At 46.6% G+C, this 20,744-nt stretch overlaps 1 protein-coding gene across 1 annotated transcript in view; it reads right to left on the reverse strand.

The window, feature by feature from the left end:
• Positions 1-20,744, reverse strand: part of LOC120920741 (probable ATP-dependent RNA helicase DDX60) — a 271,914-nt gene that overhangs the window by 99,321 nt on the left and 151,849 nt on the right. Inside the window, exon 25 of the mRNA XM_040332991.1 lies at positions 1,894-2,018. Within this exon, the coding sequence (XP_040188925.1) occupies positions 1,894-2,018 (125 nt within the window). The remainder of the gene's footprint in view (positions 1-1,893; positions 2,019-20,744) is intronic.

The raw sequence follows: 20,744 nt of genomic DNA on the forward strand, positions 1-20,744 counted from the left end.
GGGAGAAGAAGTTGCCAGAGGGTCAACCACTCTTGTTGCTGGAGACAGGTGTATAGGGATGGAGTTCTGAAGGAGTACGGGAGGAGACTCTTTTTAAGCCCAGGACTGTGAAGTGGCTGGGAAAGCTTCAGGAGAGAACTCATCCAAGAAGTACAAGCGGGTAACTGTGAGTAAAGCTTGAAGGAGTACAGCAGGTAGCTGTAAGTAAAGCTTGAAGAGGTACAATGTATAGCTGTGAGTTAAGCTTAAGGAATCCAGCGGGTAGCTGTGAGCTAAGCTTGAAGATGTACTGCGGGTAGCTGTGTGTGTTGAGCTTGTTGCTATAGGAGACAGCAGTTGCTACGAAATACAGATTGCTGCATTCAGCTTAAAGGCCCTTTTTCTGTATTGCTGTCTGCCTAGTTCGATTTTTGTCTAAGGAGTCTGCCTATTTGTTATTGCATTTGCCTAAGGGTGTCCTGTGCCCTATCCCTCTCTCCCATTGTTCATGTTAAGAGAAATAAAATGTCTTTGTTCATTTTTAAAAGCGACTGGCGCCCATATTTCCACCTTGCACAACACCCAGCATGGCTAGTAACCTGCATTCTGAGGAGGAATGTCAGCGCTCTCTGACTCTGGGGATCACCACCAGGCCTCTGGAGGTCAGAGAGAGAGCGCTACACAGTGATCAGGAGTGCTTTATGGTCAGAATACAGGGATCAAGAGTGTATTACAGTCAGAATGCAGGGATCAGGAGTGCGTTATGGTCAGAATTCAGGGTTAAGGGGTGCGTTATGGTCAGAATGCTGGGTTAATGAGGGTGTACAGTCAGAATGTAGTGTTAAGGAGTGCATTATGGTCAGAATGCAGGGTTAAGGAGTGTGTTACGGTCAGAATGCGGGGTTAAGGAGTGCTGTATGCTCAGAATGCAGGGTTTCGTGGGGTATAAATTATTATTTGAATTATTTGCTCAATACATATGGTACTTCTAGTTTTTTTTTTTTTTATTATTGAATTAGTGAGTTTTGATCACTGTGTCCCATTCTATGTACCAATTTGCTATGCACTGTGCCGATTTAGTTTACACCATGGCATTCATTCAGTACAATAACATGTTATATATACAGTATGTTGGTGCTGACCCTGCACTTGTTCTGGATGTCTACAGTGTTCTGTTTTTGTATAAGATTTCCATTATGCTCCTGTCACCTAGCTCCTTTGCTCAAGGAGAACCCACAAATGACCACAGCAGTTCTCTGTTACCTATGACAAAAGATTGTTCAAAATGTACTCAAATGCACAACCTGCTGGTTGCACATAGCCCTGAACAAAAATATACAAAACCATTCCCTTATAGAAAAAACATTGTACACCTGGCATAAGGGTGGCATTTTTTCATGTTGCCTTTTCTATTTTTGATTATTAATTTTTGAATTCTGATAATTGTTAACAATTTTTAAGCTGCACTCTGACATCTCCACTTACCATATCAATTCTATATTGGTAAAAAAATAAAAATAAATCAAAGCAGTTGAAATTATGGCATTGAAGACATGCTTCACTTTATTAAGGCCCCTACTTTTTCAGAATGTTTTGGCAGTATCTAATGTTACACATTGTTTTCCTTTTCTTGAACATATTTTATTAGAAGTTGGTAGGGGTATGCTCACATGAAAATAACTTCCAGATTAAAATGATGCTCTCAGCAACACAATTTTTTTATTCAGTATAACATAATCATTCTATGCTTTGAAGTGTTGTACCTACAAAACAGTGCACTGTAGATGAAACCTAACCTTTAACATTACTTTCTAATCTAACTAGTGTAGAGGTGTATCAAACAGTGACTAAAGCAAATTATGTTTCTAATAAGTTTGATCACAGAAAAAACAATTCAATAGAATATTTACTTACGCAAAAATCAGAACAGGTAGTTTGTTGCTTGTGTTTAGTTTTTCAATAAGTTGAGGAAAATATTGCATACTGTCCAGATCATCAGTTGGTTCATTTGGTTTAAGGATCTCCAGTACCTCTGAAACCTTTGAAAAAATTGACAGATAGGTAATTTATGTTTTAGTGTGAGTACACACATAAGGTGGGCTAAAGCTTAAATGTGACCAATGTAAAAAATTAAAGCAATGCTACTTCCATAAACATCAGTAAATCTGGCCTTATACCGTGCAAATTTCCACCTGTTCCTGATGAACCAAAAGAAATTCAAGCCATGGGTGCCCCTGTTGGTTTCCTACCACCCGACATCCGTTAATCTGAAAATCAAAGTAGCTGGGCAGAAACGTATCAGCCAAACAGACCAACCAATCCAATCAAATGCAGTTTGTTCATAGAATCAGGTGCAGCCAGGCTAATTTCTCTTGTTCAGCCTGGTTAAAGAAGTTTGTGTCCAGATTATGATTCCCTGTTTAACTTCAGCATTGCAAGTTAAAAAAAAAAAAAGAAAAAAAAAATAAGATCGGTTGTCGACTTTCTAAATGATTTGCCAGTTTGGGCAAAACTCATGAAGTGATGATTTATTAATAATTGATATTCAGATAAACATGCTTTTAGCGGTTTGCACACAAAGTCAAACTCTTGCATTAAGAAGTAAATGGAGTAAAAATATGCATGTTAAGCAGTCTCTAAAAACAAACTTTAAGGATAAGTTCGCACTTGTGCGAGCTGCATTTTGCACAGAGCACGGTAGCCCATTAATTTTAAAGGACTGCTGTGCCTCCTAACAATGCAGGGAAAAGGTCTCTGCACCATTTCTAATAATGTGGCCCGCACCGAAACCACAAGTGTTCCCAGTACAAGAAGCCATGCTGTGGTTTCCAGTACGTGGGGGTGCCATTGGGATTAATGGAACCCCCCCCCCCCCGTATATCCTGGGAAACAGCACATTTTTCTGTGCGTCTGGTTGCAGCTGTGGGAACAGGTGCGCAGGGGCAATCACCCGCACAGGTGTAAATCTAGCTTAAGTGTGGTCAGTAAATAACATTCAACTTCTTTAATATTGGTATGTTCAGATAAAACTAAAAAACTGTAAATAGGGATCTGGGGGAGATCTCAATGTAACCTTGGACCGTATTTTAGGTACCATAATTACACAATAATCTGGGAAAAATTTAAAGCACTTTGGAACTGAGCATTTATGTAAAAACTGCAATGTCCAATATTTAATCCCAGAGAAACAAGAGGGCGGCATATGATCCATAAACACTAGTTTAAGGCCCCGTACACACGAGAGGATTATCCGCTGGAAACGATCCTCCGGACCGTTCCAGCGGATAAATCCTCTGGCGGATTTTGATCTGATGGTTGTAATAACCATCAGATCGAAATCCGCGCGGAATCCATCCGCAGTGACGTGCCGCGCCGTCGCCGCGATGATGACGCGGCAACGTGCGCGACGCTGGAAGATAAAGACTTCCACGCATGCGTCGAATCATTACGACGCATGCGAGGGAGAGGAGTGGAAGGATTGATCCGGTGAGTCTGTACAGACCACCGGATCAATCCGCTGGACAGGATTCCAGCGGATAGATTTCTTAGCATGCTAAGAAATTTTTATCTGCTGGAAATCCGTCGGCTGGAATTTTTCCGCCAATAAATGTCCGCTCGGACGTACACACCACCGGATCTATCCGCTGGAACTGATCCATGGATCAATTCCAGCAGATAGATCCGGTGGTGTGTACGAGGCCTAACATGTCTAAAATAGTAATCACTTGATTACTAACCTGTACATACCCCTACATTACCAGGATATTTTTCAGTGCTGAGATTCACTGACAATTACTCATGTAACATGTAACATTCTACCTTAAATGAATGTTATATAATTTTTTTAGACAGACCCTATACATAAACACAGAGGCGCATCTAGTGAAAATAGCGCCTATGGCAAGCACTGAAACTGCGCTCCTGTCAAAACATTTTAAACCCATCTTTCAGATAACCAGGGACATGGCGGGGACAGAGGGGACCACTGGCGGCTGATGCTGAAAGTTTTTTGGGGGGCGCAAACAAACTGAAAAAAAAAATAATAAATTGCAGCCACTGTGCCCATCAAAAGTAGCCACTGTGCCCATCAATTGGCGCCACTGTGCCCATCAAAAGTAGCCACTGTGCCCATCAATTGCCGACACTGTGCTAATCAAACGCAGCCACTGTGCATATCAAACGTAGCCACTGTGCATATCAAACGCAGCCACTGTGCCAATCAAACGCAGCCACTGTGCTACCAAACGCAGTCACTGTGCCAATCAAACGCAGCCACTGTGCATATCAAACGCAGCCACTGTGCCCATCAAACGCAGCCACTGTGCCATCAAATGCAGCCACTGTGCCCATCAAATGCAGCCAATGTGCATAACAAACGCAGCCACTGTGCTCATCAAACGCAGCCACTGTGCCCATCAAATGCAGCTACCATGCCAATCAAGCGCAGCTAATGTACCCATCAATAGTCCCTGCTAAACAGTCCACATTCAGTGAAAGTTAATGCGCTGCAAAGCTTGTAGTACATGAACTTTCACTGAATGTGGACTGTTTAATGAGCTTGTTGCACAAATCACTTTATTACACTTTATTAAAAAGTTTTAAGTCATCATCATGTGCGATTGTGTGTGTGTGTGTGCCAGGCATCAAATATAGTGCTCAATATGGATTAAATTAAGTATAAATATGCATTAATAAAGTGTAATAAAGTGATTTGTGCAACAGCTGTTCACAAATCACTTTATAACAATTTATTTATGATATGGCTATGCATATTTATTTAATCCACTGAGCATTATATTTTGTTGCTTGCTTCTGGTTGGCACACATGAAAATGATGACGAGAATCAAGTAGTACCTGGCTGCTATCCTTGGTGCTGCTTCTGGGGCCGGGGTTCCCCATCGGGCCGCCATACATTCCTTCTCCCTGTCCTCTCTTCTCCTCACCTCACGTCCCATTCCCTGCTTTGGGGATAAGATGATAGGGTAGGCGGAGCATTAGGCTCCTCCTCCGCCACTGTTACACTACCCTGCGTGGATCCGGTCTGGCCAATCATCGGCCATCATGGGGCACCTGAGATTAGTGCGGGAGGCGGCCGCAGGAGGATGGGTGGGGTTTTTTTCATGCAGGAGTGGCTTCTTGCTGCCCTCCTTGCTATGGCGCCCATGGCACTTGCCATGGCTGCCATACCCTAGATACGCCACTGCATAAACAGGCTTTCCATGCCAAGAATAGCACTTACTGATTACATCCTCCATGACGACCCTATGCTTTGGCTCCCTGAATATCAGGGGCCTGAACATGCCCCAAAAAAAAGAGATCACAGGTACTTTATGACATGAATAGAAAAAAGGTACAAATCCTATTTTTACAGGAAACTCACTTTAAAGCCTCTCCAGCCCCATGTATGCCCACTAGGTTCTTTTCCACTTGGTATATGAGCCATAATTCTGGTAGAAAATCTAGGGGAGTGGCAATAGGTCTTGACGCTTCTTTACCAGTCTCTGATGTACATACTGTTATCAATAATGATGGTAGATTTGTTCTACTTAAATACAATATCTAATTAACCAATTTACATTGGATTACGTATGCTGTATCTACCAAATCATGGCCAGGCCGCTATGTTGATGGCCTTCCTGAATAAACTTTAACATGTTCAGGAAGGAGTGACTGTCCTGGGGGAGATCTCAATGTAACCTTGGACTCTATTTTAGGTACCAGGAAAGCCACCCCTCACATTTCAATATCACTTTAATCAATCTTAACCGACAATTTCATTCTCTTTAACTTGTTGATCTTTAGCGTATACTACATCCTACTGTAAAGGATTATACATGCTATTCTGCCACGCATGCCACTTATAGTAGACTGGACTACTTCCTTGCCTCGTATTGTGTCCTAGACTGGCATCTTCAAACATTAATAGAATTATGGTCAGACCATTCGGCATTCTACCTTTCTTTAACCCTCCCTGCTACATATAAACCCCAATAAACTTGTAGGCTGAACGAAACTCTCTTAACCACTCAAGACCCGGACCTTTAGGCAGCTAAAGGACCCGGACAGTTTTTGTGATTCGGCACTGCGTCGCTTTAACTGACAATTGTGCGGTCGTATGACGTGGCTCCCAAACAAAATTGGCGTCCTTTTTTTCCCACAAATAGAGCTTTCTTTTGGTGGTATTTGATCACCTCTGCGGTTTTTATTTTTTGCGCTATAAACAAAAATAGAGCGACAATTTTGAAAAAAAAACAATATTTTTTGCTTTTTGCTATAATAAATATCCTCCAAAAATATCTAAAAAAACATTTTTTTTCCTCAGTTTAGGCCGATACGTATTCTTCTACCTATTTTCGGTAAAAAAAAAAAATCGCAATAAGCGTTTATCAGTTGGTTTGCGCAAAATTTATACCGTTTACAAAATAGGGGATAGTTTTATTGCATTTTTATTAATTATTTTTTACTACTAATGGTGGCGATCAGCGATTTTTTTTCATGACTGCGACATTATGGCGGACACTTCGGACAATTTTGACACATTTTTGGGACAATTGTCATTTTCACAGCATTAAAAATGCATTGTTTACTGTGAAAATGGCAATTGCAGTTTGGGCGTTAACCACTAGGGGTGCTGAAGGGGTTATGTGTGATCTCATATGTTTTTCTAACTGTAGGGGGGTGTGGCTATAGGTGTGACATCATTGATTGTGATTCCCTATAAAAGGGAACATACAATCAATGCGGGCGCCACAGTGAAGAACTGGGAAGCTGTGTTTACACACAGCCCTCCCCGTTCTTCAGGGCCGGGGACCGATTGTGGGACTCCAGCGGCGATCGGGTCCGCGAGTCCCGCGGTCCCGGAGCTTCAGACCGGGTCGTGGACACACGCCCGCGACCCACAGCTGGGCACTAACAGAGGACTTACCTGTACGTGCATGTGCCCAGCCATGCCATTCTGCCGACGTAAATGTGAGGGAGGCGGTCCTTAAGCGGTTAAAAGATACTTCAACTAGAGCAGCTATTTTAGAGGCAATCTCATCTTTTCTTGAAAATCATGATGATGATACTACCCCACGCCCACAGTGGGAACCTTTAAAGTGTGTATTAAGGGGAGTTTTTATATCACATGGCACCTGCTTGAAGAGAGAGAGAGGACCTCCACAAAATCCTCTTTACATAGAGAGATTAAAATTTTGCAGCAAAAAGGAGCGGAGCTTCACTTCACTTCTTCTGGAATACAGAAAGATTGTGCTCAAAGGGCTATACTGTATATGAGTTTAGCAATACATGTAATAGGGCATTGGCTCAGTCACTTTAGATTAAACAAACCAGATTATATATTACAAAAATATGTTGCCCAAAGAGAGGGATGGTCCATGCCTCAAAACAGATGGCTTCTGTTTTTCACAAATATAAGGTCTTATATTATATCCAAAATATAGACCTGTCTCTTTTAGATAATCTACATTTGCCCAAGTTCACAGATTATCTCGAATTTATGGTTTTACCTCACCTCTCAGGCCAAAAGGCAGCTAATCTATTAGGGCCAGATTCACAAAAGAGATACGACGGCGTATCTCCTGATACGCCGTCGTATCTCTGTGATCCGCCCGTCCTAACTATGCGGCTGATTCATAGAATCAGTTACGCATAGATAGCCCTAAGATTCGACAGGTGTAATTGACTTACACTGTCGGATCTTAAGGATGCAATTCTAGGCCGGCCGCTAGGTGGCGAGGCCATTGCGGTCGGCGTAGAATATGCAAATGACTAGTTACGGCGATTCCCGAACGTCCGCGCTGCCCGTCGATCCAACTTTAAGTTTTTTCCGTTGAGATACGCTGTGTAAAATTAGGGCTGAGCCCTAGGTGTTCTAAGCCATGTTAAGTATGGCCGTCATTCCTGGATGCCATTTACGTTAACGTCTAAACAAATGACGTCTGTGCGACGTCATTTAGCGCAATGCACGTCGGGTAATTTTCCCGACGGAGCATGCGCAGTACGTTCGGAGCGGGAACGCGCCTAATTTAAATGGTGCCCGCCCCATTTGAATTGGGCGGGCTTGCGCCGAGCGCATTTACGTTACACCGCCGCAAGTTTACAGGTAAGAGCTTTGTGAATCAGGCACTTACGCTGTAAACCTGCGGCGGTGTAACGGAAATGGGATACGTTACGCTGCCGTGGAGCAACGTAAATGTATCTGAATCTGGCCCTTAAAAAAGGGCACAGAAGGAAAAAAAACTACACTGAGCGGTCTGAATTGTGAACCCAAAAAGCCCTCGGCGGAAATCCAACTCCACTAACCAGCTGAAGAGAGTCCCGTACAGCAGTGAGAAGCGCACCCATAATGCCTTATCCTACACCGACCCAGGTATCTGGTCTAGGGCTCCATTACAGAGCATTCCCCAGGGGATAACGGGGGGAGGGGGCACTCTTTTTAACCCCCGCCCGTCCGCAGTCCGCCCCCACCCTGGCACAAAAGTGTCCAGGACCAATAATAAAACCTCTGTGGGAATCTCAGGTGCTAAAAACCTGCTGCCATCACCAGCATGTTGGGGAAGGACCCAGATACTGACTCCTTAGCTTAAGAACATTTACATAATGCATATAACATGTAGGTGCATGCAGCACCTGTCCTTACAGATAAACTGAGCTACACTGACTCCATTATTTAAGTAAAAAACTCCCAGGGCCCAGTTCAGACTGAACAGAAAAAACCCACCACTCCTGCTGCGCTGACCCGGGGGGGGGGGGGGAGTTTTGGGGTCCAGGGGACTCACCACACCGGAGGAGACTGCTCAGCGCCGCTGCCCGTGTCCCGCACACCTCTGAGTGTGTGAGGAGAAAACCGTGAGGAAGCTGTGTGAGGAGAACGGCCTAGGAATCAACACTAGAGGCAGCAGACTCAGGCAAGATGGCCGCCGAGCGCAGCATTTGAAGCCTCATGGCGCGGCTACAACAAAATGGCCGCTAATGGGATTTTCAATAGAAACCGAAAATCCCCAAAAAAATTGCGCAAGCGCTGCCAGAATGGCGGCAAAACACAGAATTTCAAAAGGGGAAAGCCTAGAAAGGCTGACCAGCACCCCAAAACGTCCAGAAAAGCGGACCCCCAGCAGTAAAATAAACATAGGCCAGGCGCACAGTCCCCTCAACCAGGTGCCCCCCCCCCCTAGCAATTGTAAAACAGCAGAGGGAAAAAAGGGGGAAGGGAGGATACCCAAACCCCAGGAATGCTCAGCCGTACCACCCCCCCTAAGAGGGAGGGACTGTACTCACCCGTCCACGCGATGACTTACTGGCGCATTCCAGACAGGCATACAACCGCAATGGAGGTAGCCGTCGGCCCGGTCCACTGTGAGTGAGACAACACGACAGCCCAGTCATGTGCGGACCTTGGAGCAAAGCTCACTGGCCACCCCAGGAGTCATGGGGCATGTCGTGGCAGACCCAGCCTCTTTGCAAAGGTGTGCTCACGCTCGCTGGCCGAACTGAGAAGACTACAAGGATCTATAATATCCAGCCTGTCCCTCAGCCAACAGTTGATAGAAGTCAAAAAGACAAAACTAAAATAAAATAAAGTAAAATCTTTTCCTCAGGGCGCTGGCCCAAAGGGAGCCATACGTCCTTCTCCTTTGCTAGGCAAAACGAAACTGAGGCTGCATGCTGCAGTGAGGAGGGTTATGTCTGGAGGGACCGCCCCCTGGGCGGGGCTGTTCAACGCTGTTAATGTAACATGTATTTAACCATTTAACATGTTTCTGCCTAGTCCTCTCCTGTAAACAGGGAACATAACCCACTTGTCAAGATTTAAGGAGCTGTGTCCGTCCATGGACGATAAGAGAAATGATTGTTCTCATGCGATATCAGAGTTTGCCTACTTGCTGTCGCCAGAAGATTAGGAAAAGTATTTTTTCCTAACATCTAAGTCAAGTCTCTCAGTCCAGATACAGGAGAGGAATTATAAAATGTTATCCATATGGTACCAAAGTCCTGACAGAATACAAAATATACTACCTAACTATCCAGCCAATTGTTGGTGCTGCAGTTGGGAAATTGGCACAGTGCTACATTTATGGTGGTTGTGCTCCTTTTTGAAAAACTGTATTTTAAATTACAACATACATTATAGGCATCAGCCTACCTGAACTACCTGAATTGGTCCTATTTTCCATTTTCCCAAGTCTGCTTCGGATAGTAAAAAAGGTCCTAATGCGCTTCATCTTTGCTGCGGCTAGGGCTTTTGGGCCAGATTCACAGCGGAGATACGACGGAGTATCTCAGATACTCCGTCGTATCTCTCAGAGTATCTATACGACTGATTCATAGAATCAGTTACGCATAGATATCCCTAAGATCCGACAGGTGTAATTGTTTTACACTGTCGGATCTTAGGATGCAGTACTGCGGCCGCCGCTGGGGGGAGTTTGTGTCGTAAACCAGCGTCGGGTATGCAAATTAGGAGTTACGGTGATCCACGATGGATTTTCGCGTTTGCTACGTCGCCGCTAGTCTAGTTTCCCGTCGCAAAGTTAATCATCGTTTTGGTGCCTTAACTTTACACAGCAAACGTATTGCTGTATAAAAGTATGGCCGTCGTTCCCGCATCGAAATTTAAAAATTCACGTAGTTTGCGTAAGCCGTCCGGGAATACGGAATTACGCTACGCACGTCGCCGTTCGAAAAAATGACGTCACTGCGCGCAAAGCACGGCGGGAATTTCGAAACGGAGCATGCGCAGTAGGTCCGGCGCGGGAGCGCGCCTAATTAAAATGGCACACGCCCATTTAAATTACGCGGGCTTACGCCGGAGGCCGCCGGTGTAGTTTTCATCGCAAGTGCTTTGTGAATCAGGCACTTGCGATGAAAACTTGCGGCGGTGTAACGTATCTACGATACGTTACGCCGCCGCACTTCTACCTGAATCTGGCCCTCTATACCTAAACATTGGAATTCTAATGTTGTACCTAGTGTTAAAGAATGGGTGCTAGAACTAAATTATATCATGTGAATGGAAGAGTTGACAATGGGCCTGTACGATACATATCCCAATTTCATATTTACATGAAAGGCTTGAATGGACTTTTGATACCTCCGATATTCTGACTCCTTACCTGTGACTACGATCATCTACATATTAGGGCACCAGATATTGGCATGGATTAGTCTGGAAGGGGTCCCCCACCCTTCTTTACATTTTTCCTTTTTATTTCTCTTTGTTTTTTGCCCATATTTTATTTTTAATGGTTTTTTTTTTTTTTAAATCAGAAAGATGTTTATTGTTTCATAGACAAGTACAGAAAAATAGAAACATTACCATTGCACAGACAACAAAGTGATGGTTCTTTCAAGGTGTACATCATATAAGAGCAGACCCAAAATACAGGACCCCCAGTTCACCCTCGGTCACCATTCTTCCTCCTCCATCAAAAATACATACCATCCCACCTTACCACCAGTACTACACCATATACACCCTCATAACATCTGATTAGCACCCATTTAGAGACATCTTAGAATCCTGGTCATGACGAGTTCTCTGGGACTCAGACCCAGCGTGTCCAGCCATAACTCCCATATTCTTTCAAACCTGCCAGGGCACCCCCTATGCTGATAAATGTGTTTTTCCATCACCAACGCTAGTCCCACGTGATTGACCCAGGAGGAGTGAGATGGTGGAGAGGTGGACTTCCACCCCATTAGGATTAATTTCCTAGCCTGGAACAATGTTCTGGAAACAGCCACCCTAGTCGCCTCCTCGGGGACCACCTCCTCCAGCACCCCCAATAAGCAGCACATAGGATCAACCGGAACTTTGGTCTGGAAAACAGAATTAATTGTCCCCACCACCCCGGTCCAATATCTGTGCAGCTTCGGGCATCGCCACAAGAGATGTATAAGGTCCCCCTCGTGTTGCTGGCAGCGGCAGCACAACGGGTCCGCCCGCCTACCCATCTTGTACAGTCTCACCGGAGTATAATGTACCCTCATCAGTATGTATAGTTGCGAAACCTTTTGCGCCACATTTAGGGAACACGTAGTCAAGAATTGCAAGGCCTCCTCCCACTGGTCGTCCGTAACCTGGCCGAGGTCCCGCTGCCAGGCAGAAAGAGCCCCGCACGGGTACCCGTCCAGGTGCTTGGATAATAGCATTTGATAGCATTGGGAAATAATTCCCTTGGTTTCAGAGGCAGACCGCAGCAGGTGGAATACTGGAGTGGGTGACAGTGTCCACTCCCACGCACCCCCCTGTGCCGCCACGGCATGCCGAAGCTGAAGGTAAGATAGCCACATAGAGGCCGGCAAGCCAAATCGAGCTTGCAGTTCAGAAAACGAGAGCAGCCTGCCATTATGAAATATCTGGGACAGCATACTTATCCCATGTGCCTTCCATCGGGGCCCCTGCTGCAGTTTAGCTAACTCGGTGTATGAGCAATTGTTCCATATTGGGCTATACTCCGTGAACCCCCTCACCCCCTGAAGCTGTCGTCCCTTGTTCCAGATTTTCTGAGTTAGTGACATTGTCGGGGTCTGTTTATTGGACTTATGGAACATTTGCGCCTCCAGGCCCAGGGGGATGGTCTCCGCCCCAGAAGCAACCAGCATTAGCCGTGCCGCCGATCCCACTGGGTCCCGAGCCATGGAGCCTATCAAATGCTGCAACTGGGCAGCGATGTAGTACAGCCAAGGGTTGGGGACCGCCAACCCTCCGTTGTCTTTAGAGCGCTGGAGCTGCTCCAGCCTTATCCTGGGGGTCCTCCCATTCCACAGCAACTTTCTGAAGAGGGTATTCACCACTCTGAAGACCTTTAAGTGGATAACCACCGGGGATTTATGTAGAAAATTCAGCAACTGGGGCATCAAAATCATTTTGATTAGATTGGCTCTGCCTGCTAGGGACATCTTAAGGTTGTTCCATGTGTTAATCTTGTCTCTAAAGCGGGATAGCAAGGGAAAAACGTTAAGCTTGCAATAATCTGAGATTTTGGGTGAGATTTGTACACCTAGGTATTTAAAGCTATCTACTATAGGGATGGGGCAAGAGGTCGGGAGGGTCACCTCCCTGTCCTCGTCTAACATCAGGAGTGCAGATTTGGACCAATTAATGGTCAGGCCAGAAAAGTAACCAAACTTCTGTATGACAGACATGACCCCCGGAAGTGACAGGGTAGGGTCCTCCAGAAAGAGTAGCATGTCATCCGCGTATAACATAACCTTCTCATGGAGGCCTCCATACCGGAATCCAGTAATCAAGTCGCTCGTCCGTATCAATGCCGCCAGAGGCTCTATAGCAATCGCGAAGAGCAGGGGGGATAGCGGACATCCCTGCCTAGTCCCCCTGCCCAAAGCAAAAGCCGGCGACATTTTATCCGTCATCCTAATTGATGCCTGGGGGGCCGCGTATAGTAGTTTGGTCCAGGCCACAAAACGTTCTCCGAAACCAAACTTAACCAGCACAGCCCATAGGTACCTCCAACTGACACTGTCAAATGCCTTATTGGCATCCAGCGACAGCAGGGCCCTACGACCTCCATTATCTGCCTGCACTTGCATGTTCAGGTATAGCCTACGCAGATTAGTGGCCGTGGATTTTTGTGGCATAAAGCCAGCCTGATCTTGGTGAATAATTGAAGACACTATACCATTTACTCGCAACGCCAGAACCTTAGCCAGGATTTTCACGTCGCTCTGAAGCAGCGAGATAGGCCTGTAAGATCCCGGGTCTACCGGGTCCTTCCCCGGTTTCAATAAAAGGATCACATTGGCCCTGTTCATGGAAACAGGGAGCACCCCTTCCTCCAGTGAAGCATTGAAGACCTTCAATAGTTCCGGGAGCAATAGCTCCCCATATTGGGTGAATACCTCCATGGGCAAACCATCCTCCCCCGGGGCCTTACAAGTGGGAAAAGAACAGGCCGCCACCTGGAGCTCCTCTAAAGTTATAGGGGCATCTAGTTGCCTACGTGCCCTGGCGGGCAGCCTAGGTAGAGCAATTTGGGACACATAAGTGGCTAACTCGTCGTCCGCGTAGGCCTCTCTCGACCCATACAGGTCTTTATAGAAGGTGGCTAGCTCAGATATGATGTCATCAGGGGAGTTAACAAGTCTACCATTAGATGTGCGAATAGCACCAATAGCCGGTGACTGCTGTTGAGAGCGAGCAATTTTAGCAAGTAGGCGGCCCGTCTTCTCCCCTTCCTCAAAAAATGCCAATTTAGTGAAAAACCGTTTACGTTCCGCAGTAGAGGATCTCAGACGGTCCAAGGAGTCTTGGGCCGACATCCATGCCTCCCGTGCCGAATCGGACGGATCAGTCACGTATGTTAATTCGAGCTGCTTCACTTGGTCTCCCACCCGTTCCAGAAGGGCCGATGAGTTGTGTTTAATAATTTGTATTTCATGAATGAATACCCCTCTACTGAATGCTTTAAAAGTCTCCCACTTCTGAAGGTCGCTACCGTGGCGGGAATGCGTTTTGAAAAAATCCTGCATCTGGGATGTGACCCTGTCCTGAGAGTTGAACAGTTTGAGCCAAAAAGCATTTAACTTCCATGGGGCCCTGGGCATTGAACTGGGGGGTTGTGTGACCAGCCAGAGAGCCAGCGGGGAGTGATCCGAAACCCCTCGTGGAAAATATTCCACCCTGGATACACTGCCCACTAGGTTCGGGGTGCCCACACAAAGATCAATTCGGGACAAAGACCCGTGGGTCTTGGAGAAGCAGGAAAATTGTCTATTATATGGATTTCGAATCCTCCATATGTCAGTCCATCCCACCTCAAGTAACAGTCGGCTAAGGGCAGTGCCCCGGCCCCCCCTAGGGGGAGACACCGGAGGGTGTCTATCTAGTTTGGGGTCTAAGTAGCAATTAAAGTCACCCATTATTAAGACCGGAATGTCCGGCTTGTTGGCCAGGTATGACAATAGCAGTTGCAGCACCTCTCGAGAGAACGGTGGAGGAACATAGACAAAGGCTAAAATCAGTGTTACCATGTACAGTTTACAATAAAGAAACACAAATCTACCAGACACATCTATTAAGGAGTCTAACTCCTGATACGCCAATGCCTTGTGTATCAATACACTCACTCCACGTGAGAACGCAGAGTAAGTGGAGTGATATGCTCTTCCCACCCAGGCATATTGCAAAAACCCCACCGTGTCCCTCTGCAAGTGAGTCTCCTGCAGGCCAATTATGGCCAGGTGGAATTTCTTTAAACCTGCAGTGATCATTGATCGTTTCAAAGGATCATTCACCCCCCGAACGTTCCAGGTCACTATAGGTGTATTAGACATTGCTTAAGTTTAGTCATTAAATCATGAGGATATGGGGGACGCATATGTCCATGGGACAGTCCTGAGGAAGTCCGTCGATCATCTTGTGTGCGAAGCAGGAGCCCTGCCAAGGGTTTCAAAACACACCCCACTGTGGCTGTGGCGTCATCCGTGCAATGGCAAAACATCAGAAATAAAGACAAATGGTTTGAAGAACTGAAGAAGTGTAACATGTGCAGTGGTGCGCCAAAAAACAAATGGAAGCATGCACTGCTGCAACTTGCGGTCAACGGCTCACACCGCACCATAGGGGCCCAACAGGGGCCTTCCACAGAGCCTGAAGGTGGACTCGCATAGACTCCGGGCGTGCCAACAGTGCACCAGCTCCGGAACCACACCAGCACATATACAAGGCTCCATTCGAGCATTGCGTATCTCTGCATTTCGCCCCTTCAGAGGGACTTTGAAGAGACGACAAAGGAGAACAAACAAAACGTGGATAGTTAATGAACTTTGTGAACCAAAAACAAAAGCAAGAAGCAAAACAGGAAAAAATAAATCTTTTTCCCCCTTTTTCTGTTGTAGGAATTCCACTCGCCTTAAGTGTAGATTTGGTAAGGGCCCTCAACTGGCCAAATTAACTTTACAGTGGGAAAGCTTGCGCCCTCCATGCCCGGTGCAGACAATCAAAACATTATCACCCTTCTCCGCCGTCGCGTCCCCTTCTGCGTAAATCACGCTCGTTATAGTCCAGCCAGCCGGCAGCATCCTGTGCGGATTCAAAGAAGTGATTCTGATCTCTAGCTGTTATGCGTAGTTTGGCTGGAAACAACATGGCGTAGGGGAGCTGTAGCTTTTGCAGGCGTTTCTTGACCTCGGCGAATTTGGATCTTCGGCGTTGCACCTCCGCCGAGAAATCGGGATAGAAGGAAACTTTCGTGCCATTATGTAATACTGTGCCCTTTTCTCTCGCCAGTCGCAGCACCACCTCCCTGTCTCTGTAGTTCAGGAGTCTTGCTAGCATTGCTCTGGGTGGGTTTCCAGGGGGTAAGGGGCGCGGGGGCACCCTATGCGCTCTTTCAACAGCGTACAGGGGGGAGAACGCTGCTTTGCCAAACACCTCCTGTAACCACCCCTCCACATATGTTGTAGGGTCCCTGCCCTCCACCTTCTCCGGGAGTCCTATTATACGGACGTTATTGCGTCTAAGGCGATTTTCGATTTCGTCAGTCTTATCATATGCCTGTCTGGCCTGCTGGGCAGCACCTCGTGCGTCACGGGTAATATGGGGCATCTGGTCCTCAATATCACTCACTCTCCCTTCAACCGCGGTGGTCCGCTCCCTGATTTTCTGCATATCTTGGCGGATAAGGGACACCTTTTCCTCCAATCCCCCAAAGCGTTCCTTCAAATCATTCACAGAGGCAGTGCACTTATGTACAGCAAACAGTATTTCACTCAGGGTGGGCTGAGGGCTATCCTCCGACTGTGTATCATGCATGGCTAGCAGGGGATCAGGAACCGACTCCATCGGCTCACAGTCATCCATCCCTCCTGCAGTGTCATTATCAGGCTGCTCTGTGTGTGCTGAGCGCTGCTGATTCCCAGCATGTGTTAAGTCACTGGGGCCTGCAAGCTTCTGTGTGTAATACAGCATGTCCCTGGCTTGCTCCTTGGCTTTAGGGGGTTTAGCAGACTTACCCCCCTGCTCCGGTCTCTTGTCTTTCTCCTGGCCTCGTGGTGTCTTAGCAGGCTGGAGCATCCAGGCGCCATCTTGGGATTCCTGGGAGGCCGAGACCGCGGCGTCTCCGCGGTTTCCCCGGGTCATCATGCCGTTTGTCGAGCGGTACACGGGTCCGGATACACCCCAGGGTCAGTCCGCACCGTTTGGCGGCGATTTCGGGCGGTAAGCGTGGCGAGGGAAGGATCGATGCAAGGATCACTGGCGGGAGCTCCGTGCAGCACGTCTGCTCACATGCCTCGTCAGGCCACGCCCCCCTATTTTTAATGGTTTAATATACTTTAATTAGCTTTTCTTACTGAGGAATCTTTCCCTTCTGCTTCCCCTGTGCTTGTTTTCATAGTTCAGGGATGCTTTGGTTTATACATGAACATATATTGGGCTAGATTCAGGTAGAATTAGGCGGGCGTAGAGTATCTCAGATACACTACGCCGCCGTAAGTTTGAGCAGCAAGTCCTGTATTCACAAAGAACTTGCGCTGAAACTTACGGCGGTGCAGTGTAACTGGGCCGGTGTAAGCCTGCCTAATTCAAAATAGGCTGGTTGGGGGCGTGTACTATGTAAAATACTAGTGACCCCACGTATTTGACGATTTTAATGAACGGCGCATGTGCCGTCCGTGGACGTATCCCAGTGCGCATGCTCCAAATGACGTCGGCAAATCGTCATGCTTTCGACGTGAACGTAAATTACGGCCAGCCCCATTCATGGACGAGTTACGCAAAGGACGTAAAATTTTCAAATTTCGACGCGGGAACGACGGCCATACTTAACATTGGCTGCGCCATGTTTTTGGTGCTTTATCTTTACGCCTGAAAACCCCTTACGTAAACGGCGTATCTTTACTGCGACGGCCGGGCGTACGTTCGTAAATCGGCATATCTAGCTGATTTACATATTCTAGGCGTAAATCAGCGTACACGCCCCTAGCGGCCAGCGTAAATATGCAGTTAAGATACGACGGCGTAGGAGACTTACGCCGGTCGTATCTTACCAACATTTAGGCGTATATCAGTTTGAGCATATGCTTAAAGTTGCGACGGCGGGGATTCGTACTTACGACGGCGTATCTACTGATACGCCCGTCGTAAGTCTATGTGAATCTACCCCATTATTTTGGTAAAAAGGCTTTAGGTATTTATTTTTGTTTGCCTATGACTCCATGTACAGTACCTGCTTATTTTCTTTTTATCATTATTCTATGGATATGTGCATGTACTAACCGTTCGTACCTTGTGAGAATAATAATAAAAAAAAAATAGATAGAGCTTTCTTTCAGTTCCATTATATACTCCAATTTTGTGACTTTTGTGGATATCCTCAGCAGATGATAGATACTTAGACCCCTTTCACACTGAGGAGTTTTTCAGGCGGTACAGCGCTAAAAATAGCGCTGCTATATCGCCTGAAAAACTCCTGCCCAGCAACCTCAATGTGAAAGCCTGAGGGCTTTCACACTGAGGCGATGTGTTGGTGGGAGACAAAAAAATCTCCTGTCAGCAGCATCTTTGGAGCGGTGAGAGGAGCGGCGTGTATACCGCTCCTTCACCGCTCCTTCCCATTCAAAACAATGGGAACCGCGGCAATACCGAGCGAAATGCGCCTCTGCAGAGGCGCATTGCGGGTGGTATTAACCCTTTATCGGCCACTAGCGGGGGTTAATACCGCACAACTAGCGGCCGATCCCGGCGTTATACCGCCAACGCAGTCTCCAAGGGTCCTTGTACACCTCTCAGGTCCAGTGACAGGGCTTCCTGGTATCTGCATTTTAGCTGCTGATATCCTCATAAAACCAGATGGAAACGGACTTGCATAGTGTAACCCATTATTTATTGTAAAAATGTTCAATTTAAAAAGCGATCCAATCGCATAATCGCATGCAGAAAAAAATATCGATAAAATCAAAACAAAACGCCTGGGATTAGGAGTGCGTTCCACTGCTCTAATCCCGACAGCCGGAAGTGACGTATTGACGTGTGAGACCACTTCAACTGACACGTTTCATCATGTGACTTCACCACAGACACTGGGCCAGATTCACATAGAGATACGACTGTGTATCTCCTGATACACTGTCGTATCTCAGAGTTGCGTCGGTCGTATCTATGCGACTGATTCATAGAATCAGTTACGCATAGATATGCCTAAGATCCGACAGGTGTAACTGTGTTTTATTATAATTTTAAAATGGCCGCTGGGGGCGTTCTCGCTGATTTACGGCGAGAATATGTAAATCAGCGAGATACGCAAATTCACGAACGTACGCGGGCCCGACGCAGTCACTTTACGTAGTTTCTGTAAGGGTTTTCCCGGCGTATAGTTACCCCTGCTTCTATGAGGCGCAGCCAATGTTAAGTATGGCCGTCGTTCCCGCGTCAAAATTTTAATTTTTTACGTCGTTTGCGTAAGTCGACCGCGAATACGCATGGACGTAATTTACGTAAACGTCGAAACAAATGACGTCCTTGCAACGTCATTTGGAGCAATGCACGCTGGGAAAATTTTCGGACGGCGCATGCGCTATTCGATCGGCGCCGGGACGCGCCTGATTTGAATAGTACACTCCCCCTAGCCGCGGAATTTGAATTCCGCCGGGGGATTTACGATACGCCGCCGCAAGTTTTGAGGTAAGTGTTTTGTGAATTACCCACTTGCCTCAAAAAATTGCGGCGGCGGATCTTAAATCACATAGGTTACGCGGATCTAAAGATCCGCTAACCTATGTGAATCTGGCCCACTGTGTGTGGAGGCGTTTTGTTTTGATGTTATCATTGTTTTTTACTGCATGCGATTATGCGATTGGATCGTTTTTTAAATTGAACCTTTTTTTACAAAGGAATTTTAAATTTTTATTATTGCACTTCATACAACAAATTGGTACATGTCCCCAAGGATAGTACCCAGACCCCCATAACCCTTATATTGCCATTTACTTGCATATAAGCCTTAAAAATAGGCACTTTAGATTTTTTCCTGTTTGGCTCCTATAGACTTAAATGGGGTTTCGCCGTTTGGGTTAGAACTTTCCCCCTGTTGGGGAGTTCTTCTGCAAACTGAACAGGGGGGTGTTCGGCCCATGTTTTTGTAACAGAAACAATCCTACAATCATTGGTGGTCAGTGGTCCCACTTTTACCTCTGATCCACCACAATCCTCCTTCCTGCTGTGTATACTAGCAGTCAGCTAGTTAATTTTTCTCCTTGCGCTGATAGCTGATCACCGGCGGCTGTTAGAGGGACATTGGTCCCGATCAGGCAGAGCAGCCACCTGCTCATGTGTGCCACCTGCCAGTGCCACCTAGTAGTGCACAACAGTGCCCACCAGCCCCACCCATCAGTGCCCACAGTGTCACACGTCAGTGCCCACAGTGCCACCCATCAGTGCTCACAGTGCCACCTGTCAGTGTCACTAATAAGTGTCACCTACCAGTGCTGCCCATCAGTGTCACCTACCAGTGTCCATAAGTGCCACCTACCAGTACCCATCAGTGCCATCAGTAACACCCATCAGTGCCACCCATCAGTACCGCCTTATCTGTGCCCATCAGTGCCACCTTATCAGTCCCTATCAGTGCCGCTTTATCAGTCCCCATCAGTGCAGCCTATTAGTGCCCACCAGTGCAACCTATCAGTGCCCACCAGTGCTGCCTCATCAGCGCATATCAATGAAGGAGAAAAGTTACCTGTTTGCTAAATATTATAACAAACTATGAAACATGTTTTTTTTTTCCATTTCTTTTTGTTTCTT

This window comes from Rana temporaria, chromosome 1 (genome assembly GCF_905171775.1).
Source record: "Rana temporaria chromosome 1, aRanTem1.1, whole genome shotgun sequence".
NCBI classification, from domain to species: Eukaryota; Metazoa; Chordata; class Amphibia; order Anura; family Ranidae; genus Rana; species Rana temporaria.